This window comes from Entelurus aequoreus, linkage group LG20, assembly GCF_033978785.1.
Source record: "Entelurus aequoreus isolate RoL-2023_Sb linkage group LG20, RoL_Eaeq_v1.1, whole genome shotgun sequence".
Lineage (NCBI taxonomy): Eukaryota > Metazoa > Chordata > Actinopteri > Syngnathiformes > Syngnathidae > Entelurus > Entelurus aequoreus.
Genome location: NC_084750.1, coordinates 12080126 through 12095753, shown reverse-complemented (window position 1 = coordinate 12095753; position 15628 = coordinate 12080126). Strand labels below are relative to the sequence as shown.

At 33.9% G+C, this 15628-nt stretch overlaps 1 protein-coding gene across 2 annotated transcripts in view; it reads right to left on the bottom strand.

Moving 5' to 3' along the window:
* LOC133635574 (protachykinin-like) overlaps positions 1-15628 on the bottom strand; it is a 45330-nt gene that overhangs the window by 6044 nt on the left and 23658 nt on the right. For both annotated transcript variants that reach the window (XM_062028790.1, XM_062028789.1), the window contains 3 exons: positions 13109-13211; positions 2284-2307; positions 198-254 (listed from right to left, as the gene is read on the bottom strand). In XM_062028790.1, the coding sequence (XP_061884774.1) occupies positions 198-254; positions 2284-2307; positions 13109-13211 (184 nt within the window). The remainder of the gene's footprint in view (positions 1-197; positions 255-2283; positions 2308-13108; positions 13212-15628) is intronic.

Sequence of the window (15628 nt, the reverse complement as noted above, 5' to 3'; positions counted from 1 at the left end):
TTTTTATTTACCATTTACACAACGTGACAACTTCACTGCTTTTGGCTTTTCATTATATATATTTATATATATAGTATCATATTGAAATGTCGTAGTTACCATAGCAACACAATGCAGGCAATCTCGGTTAAAAAAAAAACGTACTGTCGGATTAAAAAATGTTGGAATATTGTTGAAAATGTCATATTTTGAATCACCTGCGTCCTCTTGGCTTCTTTTCCCCATCAGCCCCACAAAAGAGTTGACTTTATGCCCTGGAAAATGACAACGAAAGAATGCAAAAATGTGCAAATAAAATACATTCGGTAGAAGTAAATACAAATACTTTCAATACAATAAATTTGATCAAATTAAATACATTCAATGCAATTTATTTGATCATTTACAAATACATTCAGTAAAATAAATAAATACATTTAATAAAGTAAATTGTGTGAAAGTCATTTCAGTGTGAAATGAGCCACCAAGACATAAATAATACAATTGAACTTGTGGGTGGTTGATTCCAGTCTGCACACATCCTGACTGCACGTGTCACTGGGCTTATACATACATGCATGTCAATATATTAGCTTATACATACATGCATGTCAATATATTAGCTTATACATACATGCATGTCAATATATTAGCTTATACATACATGCATGTCAATATATTAGCTTATACATACTTGCATGTCAATATATTAGCTTATACATACATGCATGTCAATATATTAGCTTATACATACATGCATGTCAATATATTAGCTTATACATACATGCATGTCAATATATTAGCTTATACATACATGCATGTCAATATATTAGCTTATACATACATGCATGTCAATATATTAGCTCATACATACATGCATGTCAATATATTAGCTTATACATACATGCATGTCAATATATTAGCTTATACATACATGCATGTCAATATATTAGCTTATACATACATGCATGTCAATATATTAGCTTATACATACATGCATGTCAATATGTTAGCTTATACATACATGCATGTCAATATATTAGCTTATACATACATGCATGTCAATATATTAGCTTATACATACATGCATGTCAATATATTAGCTCATACATACATGCATGTCAATATATTAGCTTATACATACATGCATGTCAATATATTAGCTTATACATACATGCATGTCAATATATTAGCTTATACATACATGCATGTCAATATATTAGCTCATACACGAATAAATGTGAAAACGTGACATTTTCCACTGTCAAATAAAGAAAGTCTTCTACCGGACATATCATATTGCATAAACATACATTTTATTCAACCAATAATATTTGAACACTTTTAAAAATGGTCATATTCATATCAAAATTAATAAATTATTATTTGTGAACAAAAATATTTTTTTTAATTGTAAAACATGCTATAGAACGTCATACATATATATGTATATATATATTATTATTATTTTTTTTAAGTACAAAAACATTTTAGGACCTAAATTGTTCAAAATAAATCAATCAATAATAATAAAATGCACACATTAATGCCAATTGATTGTTCTAAAAGTTTGTTTTTGCCAGTGAGTACACCTGTCAATCATCTTTGAAATTATGTATTATTGACCTGATCAATGATGTGTTATTGACCTGATCAATGATGTGTTATTGACCTGATCAATGATGTATTATTGACCTGATCAATGATGTATTATTGACCTGATCAATGACATGTTATTGACCTGATCAATGATGTATTATTGACCTGATCAATAATAGATTATTGACTTGATAAATGACGTGTTATTGACCTGATCAATGACGTATTATTGACCTGATCAATGACGTATTATTGACCTGATAAATGACGTATTATTGACCTGATCAATGACGTATTATTGACCTGATCAATGACGTATTATTGACCTGATCAATGACGTGTTATTGACCTGATCAATGATGTATTATTGACCTGATCAATGACGTATTATTGACCTGATCAATGACGTATTATTGACCTGATCAATGATGTGTTATTGACCTGATCAATGACGTATTATTGACCTGATCAATGACGTATTATTGACCTGATCAATGACGTATTATTGACCTGATCAATGATGTGTTATTGACCTGATCAATGACGTATTATTGACCTGATCAATGACGTATTATTGACCTGATCAATGACGTATTATTGACCTGGTCATTAATCACATTTGATTTGATTTTTTACAAAAAAAATTAAATATTAAAAGAATAAAATGTAAATAAAATAATTGAGTGAGGGAATCGAGTCACTTACTTTTGTGGGGAATCTGTGCAGCCACTGTGGGAGGAGAGTAATAGTTGTGTTATTGTTGTTGAACTGATGACAGTTATGAAGTGTGTTACCCATGGAGCGTTTGGGAGGAGAGTAATAGTAGTGTTATTGTTGTTGAACTGATGAGAGTTATGAAGTGTGTTACCCATGGAGCGTTTGGGAGGAGAGTAATAGTTGTGTTATTGTTGTTGAACTGATGACAGTTATGAAGTGTGTTACCCATGGAGCGTTTGGGAGGAGAGTAATAGTTGTGTTATTGTTGTTGAACTGATGAGAGTTATGAAGTGTGTTACCCATGGAGCGTTTGGGAGGAGAGTAATAGTTGTGTTATTGTTGTTGAACTGATGAGAGTTATGAAGTGTGTTACCCATGGAGCGTTTGGGAGGAGAGTAATAGTTGTGTTATTGTTGTTGAACTGATGAGAGTTATGAAGTGTGTTACCCATGGAGCGTTTGGGAGGAGAGTAATAGTTGTGTCATTGTTGAAATGATGAGAGTTATGAAGTGTGTTACCCATGGAGCATTTGGGAGGAGAGTAATAGTTGTGTTATTGTTGAAATGATGAGTTATAAAGTGTGTTACCCATGGAGCGTTTGGGAGGAGAGTAATAGTTGTGTTATTGTTGAAATGATGAGAGTTATGAAGTGTGTTACCTATGGAGCGTTTGGGAGGAGAGTAATAGTTGTGTTATTGTTGAAATGATGAGTTATGAAGTATGTTACCCATGGAGCGTTTGGGAGGAGAGTAATAGTTGTGTTATTGTTGAAATGATGAGTTATAAAGTATGTTGCCCATGGAGCGTTTGGGAGGAGAGTAATAGTTGTGTTATTGTTGAAATGATGAGTTATAAAGTGTGTTACCCATGGAGCGTTTGGGAGGAGAGTAATAGTTGTGTTATTGTTGAAATGATGAGTTATGAAGTATGTTAGCCATGGATCGTTTGGGAGGAGAGTAATAGTTGTGTTATTGTTGAAATGATGAGTTATAAAGTATGTTACCCATGGAGCGTTTGGGAGGAGAGTAATAGTTGTGTTATTGTTGAAATGATGAGTTATAAAGTATGTTACCCATGGAGCGTTTGGGAGGAGAGTAATAGTTGTGTTATTGTTGAAATGATGAGTTATAAAGTATATTACCCATGGAGCGTTTGGGAGGAGAGTAATAGTTGTGTTATTGTTGTAATGATGAGTTAGAAAGTATATTACCCATGGAGCGTTTGGGAGGAGAGTAATAGTTGTGTTATTGTTGAAATGATGAGAGTTATAAAGTATATTACCCATGGAGCGTTTGGGAGGAGAGTAATAGTTGTGTTATTGTTGAAATGATGAGTTATAAAGTATATTACCCATGGAGCGTTTGGGAGGAGAGTAATAGTTGTGTTATTGTTGAAATGATGAGAGTTATAAAGTACGTTACCCATGGAGCGTTTGGGAGGAGAGTAATAGTTGTGTTATTGTTGAAATGATGAGAGTTATAAAGTATGTTACCCATGGAGCGTTTGGGAGGAGAGTAATAGTTGTGTTATTGTTGAAATGATGAGAGTTATAAAGTATGTTACCCATGGAGCGTTTGGGAGGAGAGTAATAGTTGTGTTATTGTTGAAATGATGAGAGTTATAAAGTATGTTACCCATGGAGCGTTTGGGAGGAGAGTAATAGTTGTGTTATTGTTGAAATGATGAGAGTTATAAAGTATGTTACCCATGGAGCGTTTGGGAGGAGAGTAATAGTTGTGTTATTGTTGAAATGATGAGAGTTATACAGTATATTACCCATGGAGCGTTTGGGAGGAGAGTAATAGTTGTGTTATTGTTGAAATGATGAGAGTTATAAAGTATATTACCCATGGAGCGTTTGGGAGGAGAGTAATAGTTGTGTTATTGTTGAAATGATGAGAGTTATAAAGTATATTACCCATGGAGCGTTTGGGAGGAGAGTAATAGTTGTGTTATTGTTGAAATGATGAGAGTTATAAAGTATATTACCCATGGAGCGTTTGGGAGGAGAGTAATAGTTGTGTTATTGTTGAAATGATGAGAGTTATAAAGTATATTACCCATGGAGCGTTTGGGAGAAGAGTAATAGTTGTGTTATTGTTGAAATGATGAGTTATAAAGTATGTTACCCATGGAGCGTTTGGGAGGAGAGTAATAGTTGTGTTATTGTTGAAATGATGAGAGTTATAAAGTATGTTACCCATGGAGCGTTTGGGAGGAGAGTAATAGTTGTGTTATTGTTGAAATGATGAGAGTTATAAAGTATGTTACTCATGGAGCGTTTGGGAGGAGAGTAATAGTTGTGTTATTGTTGAAATGATGAGAGTTATACAGTATATTACCCATGGAGCGTTTGGGAGGAGAGTAATAGTTGTGTTATTGTTGAAATGATGAGAATTATAAAGTATATTACCCATGGAGCGTTTGGGAGGAGAGTAATAGTTGTGTTATTGTTGAAATGATGAGAGTTATAAAGTATATTACCCATGGAGCGTTTGGGAGGAGAGTAATAGTTGTGTTATTGTTGAAATGATGAGAGTTATAAAGTATATTACCCATGGAGCGTTTGGGAGGAGAGTAATAGTTGTGTTATTGTTGAAATGATGAGAGTTATAAAGTATGTTACCCATGGAGCGTTTGGGAGGAGAATAATAGTTGTGTTATTGTTGAAATGATGAGAGTTATAAAGTATGTTACCCATGGAGCGTTTGGGAGGAGAGTAATAGTTGTGTTATTGTTGAAATGATGAGAGTTATAAAGTATGTTACCCATGGAGCGTTTGGGAGGAGAGTAATAGTTGTGTTATTGTTGAAATGATGAGAGTTATACAGTATATTACCCATGGAGCGTTTGGGAGGAGAGTAATAGTTGTGTTATTGTTGAAATGATGAGAGTTATAAAGTATATTACCCATGGAGCGTTTGGGAGAAGAGTAATAGTTGTGTTATTGTTGAAATGATGAGAGTTATAAAGTATATTACCCATGGAGCTTTTGGGAGGAGAGTAATAGTTGTGTTATTGTTGAAATGATGAGAGTTATAAAGTATATTACCCATGGAGCGTTTGGGAGGAGAGTAATAGTTGTGTTATTGTTGAAATGATGAGAGTTATAAAATATATTACCCATGGAGCGTTTGGGAGGAGAGTAATAGTTTTGTTATTGTTGAAATGATGAGAGTTATAAAGTATATTACCCATGGAGCGTTTGGGAGAAGAGTAATAGTTGTGTTATTGTTGAAATGATGAGTTATAAAGTATGTTACCCATGGAACGTTTGGGAGGAGAGTAATAGTTGTGTTATTGTTGAAATGATGAGAGTTATAAAGTATGTTACCCATGGAGCGTTTGGGAGGAGAGTAATAGTTGTGTTATTGTTGAAATGATGAGAGTTATAAAGTATGTTACCCATGGAGCGTTTGGGAGGAGAGTAATAGTTGTGTTATTGTTGAAATGATGAGAGATTTACAGTATATTACCCATGGAGCGTTTGGGAGGAGAGTAATAGTTGTGTTATTGTTGAAATGATGAGAATTATAAAGTATATTACCCATGGAGCGTTTGGGAGGAGAGTAATAGTTGTGTTATTGTTGAAATGATGAGAGTTATAAAGTATATTACCCATGGAGCGTTTGGGAGGAGAGTAATAGTTGTGTTATTGTTGAAATGATGAGAGTTATAAAATATATTACCCATGGAGCGTTTGGGAAGAGAGTAATAGTTGTGTTATTGTTGAAATGATGAGTTATAAAGTATGTTACCCATGGAGCGTTTGGGAGGAGAGTAATAGTTGTGTTATTGTTGAAATGATGAGTTATAAAGTATATTACCCATGGAGCATTTGGGAGGAGAGTAATAGTTGTGTTATTGTTGAAATGATGAGAGTTATAAAATATATTACCCATGGAGCGTTTGGGAGGAGAGTAATAGTTGTGTTATTGTTGAAATGATGAGTGTTATAAGGTATATTACCCATGGAGCGTTTGGGAGGAGAGTAATAGTTGTGTTATTGTTGAAATGATGAGTTATAAAGTATATTACCCATGGAGCGTTTGGGAGGAGAGTAATAGTTGTGTTATTGTTGAAATGATGAGAGTTGTAAAGTATATTACCCATGGAGCTTTTGGGAGGAGAGTAATAGTTGTGTTATTGTTGAAATGATGAGAGTTATAAAGTATATTACCCATGGAGCGTTTGGGAGGAGAGTAATAGTTGTGTTATTGTTGAAATGATGAGATTCATAAAGTATATTACCCATGGAGCGTTTGGGAGGAGAGTAATAGTTGTGTTATTGTTGAAATGATGAGAGTTATAAAATATATTACCCATGGAGCGTTTGGGAGGAGAGTAATAGTTGTGTTATTGTTGAAATGATGAGAGTTATAAAGTATATTACCCATGGAGCGTTTGGGAGGAGAGTAATAGTTGTGTTATTGTTGAAATGATGAGTTATAAAGTATATTACCCATGGAGCGTTTGGGAGGAGAGTAATAGTTGTGTTATTGTTCAAATGATGAGAGTTATAAAATATATTACCCGTGGAGCGTTTGGGAGGAGAGTAATAGTTGTGTTATTGTTGAAATGATGAGAGTTATAAAGTATATTACCCATGGAGCGTTTGGGAGGAGAGTAATAGTTGTGTTATTGTTGAAATGATGAGTTATAAAGTATGTTACCCATGGAGCGTTTGGGAGGAGAGTAATAGTTGTGTTATTGTTGAAATGATGAGAGTTATAAAGTATATTACCCATGGAGCGTTTGGGAGGAGAGTAATAGTTGTGTTATTGTTGAAATGATGAGTTATAAAGTATGTTACTCATGGAGCGTTTGGGAGGAGAGTAATAGTTGTGTTATTGTTGAAATGATGAGTTATAAAGTATATTACCCATGGAGCGTTTGGGAGGAGAGTAATAGTTGTGTTATTGTTGAAATGATGAGTTATAAAGTACGTTACCCATGGAGCGTTTGGGAGGAGAGTAATAGTTGTGTTATTGTTGAAATGATGAGAGTTATAAAGTATATTACCCATGGAGCGTTTGGGAGGAGAGTAATAGTTGTGTTATTGTTGAAATGATGAGTTATAAAGTATGTTACCCATGGAGCGTTTGGGAGGAGAGTAATAGTTGTGTTATTGTTGAAATGATGAGTTATAAAGTATATTACCCATGGAGCGTTTGGGAGGAGAGTAATAGTTGTGTTATTGTTGAAATGATGAGTTATAAAGTATATTACCCATGGAGCGTTTGGGAGGAGAGTAATAGTTGTGTTATTGTTGAAATGATGAGAGTTATAAAGTATGTTACCCATGGAGCGTTTGGGAGGAGAGTAATAGTTGTGTTATTGTTGAAATGATGAGAGTTATAAAGTATATTACCCATGGAGCGTTTGGGAGGAGAGTAATAGTTGTGTTATTGTTGAAATGATGAGAGTTATAAAGTATATTACCCATGGAGCGTTTGGGAGGAGAGTAATAGTTGTGTTATTGTTGAAATGATGAGTTATAAAGTATATTACCCATGGAGCGTTTGGGAGGAGAGTAATAGTTGTGTTATTGTTCAAATGATGAGAGTTATAAAATATATTACCCGTGGAGCGTTTGGGAGGAGAGTAATAGTTGTGTTATTGTTGAAATGATGAGAGTTATAAAGTATATTACCCATGGAGCGTTTGGGAGGAGAGTAATAGTTGTGTTATTGTTGAAATGATGAGTTATAAAGTATGTTACCCATGGAGCGTTTGGGAGGAGAGTAATAGTTGTGTTATTGTTGAAATTATGAGAGTTATAAAGTATATTACCCATGGAGCGTTTGGGAGGAGAGTAATAGTTGTGTTATTGTTGAAATGATGAGTTATAAAGTATTTTACCCATGGAGCGTTTGGGAGGAGAGTAATAGTTGTGTTATTGTTGAAATGATGAGTTATAAAGTATATTACCCATGGAGCGTTTGGGAGGAGAGTAATAGTTGTGTTATTGTTGAAATGATGAGTTATAAAGTACGTTACCCATGGAGCGTTTGGGAGGAGAGTAATAGTTGTGTTATTGTTGAAATGATGAGTTATAAAGTATATTACCCATGGAGCGTTTGGGAGGAGAGTAATAGTTGTGTTATTGTTGAAATGATGAGTTATAAAGTACGTTACCCATGGAGCGTTTGGGAGGAGAGTAATAGTTGTGTTATTGTTGAAATGATGAGAGTTATAAAGTATATTACCCATGGAGCGTTTGGGAGGAGAGTAATAGTTGTGTTATTGTTGAAATGATGAGTTATAAAGTATGTTACCCATGGAGCGTTTGGGAGGAGAGTAATAGTTGTGTTATTGTTGAAATGATGAGTTATAAAGTATATTACCCATGGAGCGTTTGGGAGGAGAGTAATAGTTGTGTTATTGTTGAAATGATGAGTTATAAAGTATATTACCCATGGAGCGTTTGGGAGGAGAGTAATAGTTGTGTTATTGTTGAAATGATGAGAGTTATAAAGTATGTTACCCATGGAGCGTTTGGGAGGAGAGTAATAGTTGTGTTATTGTTGAAATGATGAGAGTTATAAAGTATACTACCCATGGAGCGTTTGGGAGGAGAGTAATAGTTGTGTTATTGTTGAAATGATGAGAGTTATAAAGTATATTACCCATGGAGCGTTTGGGAGGAGAGTAATAGTTGTGTTATTGTTGAAATGATGAGTTATAAAGTATATTACCCATGGAGCGTTTGGGAGGAGAGTAATAGTTGTGTTATTGTTCAAATGATGAGAGTTATAAAATATATTACCCGTGGAGCGTTTGGGAGGAGAGTAATAGTTGTGTTATTGTTGAAATGATGAGAGTTATAAAGTATATTACCCATGGAGCGTTTGGGAGGAGAGTAATAGTTGTGTTATTGTTGAAATGATGAGTTATAAAGTATATTACCCATGGAGCGTTTGGGAGGAGAGTAATAGTTGTGTTATTGTTGAAATGATGAGTTATAAAGTATATTACCCATGGAGCGTTTGGGAGGAGAGTAATAGTTGTGTTATTGTTGAAATGATGAGAGTTATAAAGTATGTTACCCATGGAGCGTTTGGGAGGAGAGTAATAGTTGTGTTATTGTTGAAATGATGAGAGTTATAAAGTATATTACCCATGGAGCGTTTGGGAGGAGAGTACTAGTTGTGTTATTGTTGAAATGATGAGAGTTATAAAGTATATTACCCATGGAGCGTTTGGGAGGAGAGTAATAGTTGTGTTATTGTTGAAATGATGAGTTATAAAGTATATTACCCATGGAGCGTTTGGGAGGAGAGTAATAGTTGTGTTATTGTTCAAATGATGAGAGTTGTAAAATATATTACCCGTGGAGCGTTTGGGAGGAGAGTAATAGTTGTGTTATTGTTGAAATGATGAGAGTTATAAAGTATATTACCCATGGAGCGTTTGGGAGGAGAGTAATAGTTGTGTTATTGTTGAAATGATGAGTTATAAAGTATGTTACCCATGGAGCGTTTGGGAGGAGAGTAATAGTTGTGTTATTGTTGAAATTATGAGAGTTATAAAGTATATTACCCATGGAGCGTTTGGGAGGAGAGTAATAGTTGTGTTATTGTTGAAATGATGAGTTATAAAGTATGTTACCCATGGAGCGTTTGGGAGGAGAGTAATAGTTGTGTTATTGTTGAAATGATGAGAGTTATAAAGTATATTACCCATGGAGCGTTTGGGAGGAGAGTAATAGTTGTGTTATTGTTGAAATGATGAGTTATAAAGTATGTTACCCATGGAGCGTTTGGGAGGAGAGTAATAGTTGTGTTATTGTTGAAATGATGAGTTATAAAGTATATTACCCACGGAGCGTTTGGGAGGAGAGTAATAGTTGTGTTATTGTTGAAATGATGAGTTATAAAGTACGTTACCCATGGAGCGTTTGGGAGGAGAGTAATAGTTGTGTTATTGTTGAAATGATGAGAGTTATAAAGTATATTACCCATGGAGCGTTTGGGAGGAGAGTAATAGTTGTGTTATTGTTGAAATGATGAGTTATAAAGTATGTTACCCATGGAGCGTTTGGGAGGAGAGTAATAGTTGTGTTATTGTTGAAATGATGAGTTATAAAGTATATTACCCATGGAGCGTTTGGGAGGAGAGTAATAGTTGTGTTATTGTTGAAATGATGAGTTATAAAGTACGTTACCCATGGAGCGTTTGGGAGGAGAGTAATAGTTGTGTTATTGTTGAAATGATGAGAGTTATAAAGTATATTACCCATGGAGCGTTTGGGAGGAGAGTAATAGTTGTGTTATTGTTGAAATGATGAGTTATAAAGTATGTTACCCATGGAGCGTTTGGGAGGAGAGTAATAGTTGTGTTATTGTTGAAATGATGAGTTATAAAGTATATTACCCATGGAGCGTTTGGGAGGAGAGTAATAGTTGTGTTATTGTTGAAATGATGAGTTATAAAGTACGTTACCCATGGAGCGTTTGGGAGGAGAGTAATAGTTGTGTTATTGTTGAAATGATGAGAGTTATAAAGTATATTACCCATGGAGCGTTTGGGAGGAGAGTAATAGTTGTGTTATTGTTGAAATGATGAGTTATAAAGTATGTTACCCATGGAGCGTTTGGGAGGAGAGTAATAGTTGTGTTATTGTTGAAATGATGAGTTATAAAGTATGTTACCCATGGAGCGTTTGGGAGGAGAGTAATAGTTGTGTTATTGTTGAAATGATGAGTTATAAAGTATATTACCCATGGAGCGTTTGGGAGGAGAGTAATAGTTGTGTTATTGTTGAAATGATGAGTTATAAAGTACGTTACCCATGGAGCGTTTGGGAGGAGAGTAATAGTTGTGTTATTGTTGAAATGATGAGAGTTATAAAGTATATTACCCATGGAGCGTTTGGGAGGAGAGTAATAGTTGTGTTATTGTTGAAATGATGAGTTATAAAGTATGTTACCCATGGAGCGTTTGGGAGGAGAGTAATAGTTGTGTTATTGTTGAAATGATGAGTTATAAAGTATATTACCCATGGAGCGTTTGGGAGGAGAGTAATAGTTGTGTTATTGTTGAAATGATGAGTTATAAAGTACGTTACCCATGGAGCGTTTGGGAGGAGAGTAATAGTTGTGTTATTGTTGAAATGATGAGAGTTATAAAGTATATTACCCATGGAGCGTTTGGGAGGAGAGTAATAGTTGTGTTATTGTTGAAATGATGAGTTATAAAGTATGTTACCCATGGAGCGTTTGGGAGGAGAGTAATAGTTGTGTTATTGTTGAAATGATGAGTTATAAAGTATATTACCCATGGAGCGTTTGGGAGGAGAGTAATAGTTGTGTTATTGTTGAAATGATGAGAGTTATAAAGTATGTTACCCATGGAGCGTTTGGGAGGAGAGTAATAGTTGTGTTATTGTTGAAATGATGAGAGTTATAAAGTATATTACCCATGGAGCGTTTGGGAGGAGAGTACTAGTTGTGTTATTGTTGAAATGATGAGAGTTATAAAGTATATTACCCATGGAGCGTTTGGGAGGAGAGTAATAGTTGTGTTATTGTTGAAATGATGAGTTATAAAGTATATTACCCATGGAGCGTTTGGGAGGAGAGTAATAGTTGTGTTATTGTTCAAATGATGAGAGTTGTAAAATATATTACCCGTGGAGCGTTTGGGAGGAGAGTAATAGTTGTGTTATTGTTGAAATGATGAGAGTTATAAAGTATATTACCCATGGAGCGTTTGGGAGGAGAGTAATAGTTGTGTTATTGTTGAAATGATGAGTTATAAAGTATGTTACCCATGGAGCGTTTGGGAGGAGAGTAATAGTTGTGTTATTGTTGAAATTATGAGAGTTATAAAGTATATTACCCATGGAGCGTTTGGGAGGAGAGTAATAGTTGTGTTATTGTTGAAATGATGAGTTATAAAGTATGTTACCCATGGAGCGTTTGGGAGGAGAGTAATAGTTGTGTTATTGTTGAAATGATGAGTTATAAAGTATATTACCCACGGAGCGTTTGGGAGGAGAGTAATAGTTGTGTTATTGTTGAAATGATGAGTTATAAAGTAAGTTACCCATGGAGCGTTTGGGAGGAGAGTAATAGTTGTGTTATTGTTGAAATGATGAGAGTTATAAAGTATATTACCCATGGAGCGTTTGGGAGGAGAGTAATAGTTGTGTTATTGTTGAAATGATGAGTTATAAAGTATGTTACCCATGGAGCGTTTGGGAGGAGAGTAATAGTTGTGTTATTGTTGAAATGATGAGTTATAAAGTATATTACCCATGGAGCGTTTGGGAGGAGAGTAATAGTTGTGTTATTGTTGAAATGATGAGTTATAAAGTACGTTACCCATGGAGCGTTTGGGAGGAGAGTAATAGTTGTGTTATTGTTGAAATGATGAGAGTTATAAAGTATATTACCCATGGAGCGTTTGGGAGGAGAGTAATAGTTGTGTTATTGTTGAAATGATGAGTTATAAAGTATGTTACCCATGGAGCGTTTGGGAGGAGAGTAATAGTTGTGTTATTGTTGAAATGATGAGTTATAAAGTATATTACCCATGGAGCGTTTGGGAGGAGAGTAATAGTTGTGTTATTGTTGAAATGATGAGTTATAAAGTATATTACCCATGGAGCGTTTGGGAGGAGAGTAATAGTTGTGTTATTGTTGAAAAGATGAGTTATAAAGTATATTACCCATGGAGCGTTTGGGAGGAGAGTAATAGTTGTGTTATTGTTGAAATGATGAGTTATAAAGTATATTACCCATGGAGCGTTTGGGAGGAGAGTAATAGTTGTGTTATTGTTGAAATGATGAGTTATAAAGTATATTACCCATGGAGCGTTTGCCCATCAGGCCAACAAACTGATGCGGTCGCGGCTTTCTGGTCATCCTCAGAAGGATCTCCCTGAAGGGGTCTCTGGAGGACCAGCCGTGCTGTTGGATGAAGACCACATTGTTGGATGAAGACCACATTGTTGGATGAAGAGGGAGGAGAGTAAAATATGAACAGAGTTGGTGTAATATTGCATGTAATTGAGCACATTTTACATATAAATATTACTGTACATGTAATATATGAACAGAGTTGGTGTAATATTGCATGTAATTGAGCACATTTTACATATAAATATTACTGTACATGTAATATATGAACAGAGTTGGTGTAATATTGCATGTAATTGAGCACATTTTACGTCTCGTAAATATTACTGTACATGTAATATATGTACAGAGTTGGTGTAATATTGCATGTAATTGAGCACATTTTACTCCTCGTAAATATTACTGTACATGTAATATATGAACAGAGTCGGTGTAATATTGTATGTAATTGAACACATTTTACTTCCTGTAAATATTACTGTACATGTAATATATGAACAGAGTTGGTGTAATATTGCATGTAATTGAGCACATTTTACTCCTCGTAAATATTACTGTACATGTAATATATGAACAGAGTTGGTGTAATATTGCATGTAATTGAGCACATTTTACTCCTGGTAAATATTACTGTACATGTAATATATGAACAGAGTTGGTGTAATATTGCATGTAATTGAGCACATTTTACGTCTCGTAAATATTACTGTACATGTAATATATGAACAGAGTCGGTGTAATATTGCATGTTATTGAGCACATTTTACGTCTCGTAAATATTACTGTACATGTAATATATGAACAGAGTTGATGTAATATTGCATGTAATTGAGCACATTTTACTCCTCGTAAATATTACTGTACATGTAATATATGAACAGAGTTGGTGTAATATTGCATGTAATTGAGCACATTTTACTCCTCGTAAATATTACTGTACATGTAATATATGAACAGAGTTGGTGTAATATTGCATGTAATTGAGCACATTTTACTCCTCGTAAATATTACTGTACATGTAATATATGAACAGAGTTGGTGTAATATTGCATGTAATTGAGCACATTTTACTCCTCGTAAATATTACTGTACATGTAATATATGAACAGAGTCGGTGTAATATTGCATGTAATTGAGCACATTTTACGTCTCGTAAATATTACTGTACATGTAATATATGAACAGAGTTGGTGTAATATTGCATGTAATTGAGCACATTTTACTCCTCGTAAATATTACTGTACATGTAATATATGAACAGAGTTGGTGTAATATTGCATGTAATTGAGCACATTTTACATATAAATGTTACTGTACATGTAATATATGAACAGAGTTGGTGTAATATTGCATGTAATTGAGCACATTTTACATATAAATATTACTGTACATGTAATATATGAACAGAGTTGGTGTAATATTGCATGTAATTGAGCACATTTTACATATAAATATTACTGTACATGTAATATATGAACAGAGTTGGTGTAATATTGCATGTAATTGAGCACATTTTACTCCTCGTAAATATTACTGTACATGTAATATATGAACAGAGTTGGTGTAATATTGCATGTAATTGAGCACATTTTACTCCTCGTAAATATTACTGTACATGTAATATATGAACAGAGTTGGTGTAATATTGCATGTAATTGAGCACATTTTACATATAAATGTTACTGTACATGTAATATATGAACAGAGTTGGTGTAATATTGCATGTAATTGAGCACATTTTACATATAAATATTACTGTACATGTAATATATGAACAGAGTTGGTGTAATATTGCATGTAATTGAGCACATTTTACATATAAATATTACTGTACATGTAATATATGAACAGAGTCGGTGTAATATTGCATGTAATTGAACACATTTTACATATAAATATTATTGTACATGTAATATATGAACAGAGTTGGTGTAATATTGCATATAATTGAGCACATTTTACTTCTTGTAAATATTACTGTACATGTAATATATGAACATAATTGATGTAATATTGCATGTAATTGAACACATTTTACATATAAATATTACTGTACATGTAATATATGAACAGAATTGGTGTAATATTGCATGTAATTGAGCACATTTTACTCCTCGTAAATATTACTGTACATGTAATATATGAACAGAATTGGTGTAATATTGCATGTAATTGAGCACATTTTACTCCTCGTAAATATTACTGTACATGTAATATATGAACAGAATTGGTGTAATATTGCATGTAATTGAGCACATTTTACTCCTCGTAAATATTACTGTACATGTAATATATGAACAGAGTTGGTGTAATATTGCATGTAATTGAGCACATTTTACTCCTCGTAAATATTACTGTACATGTAATATATTAACAGAGTTGGTGTAATATTGCATGTAATTTAAAAAACACCCTTTATGTCTCGTAAATATTACTGTACATGTAATATATGAACAGAGTTGGTGTAA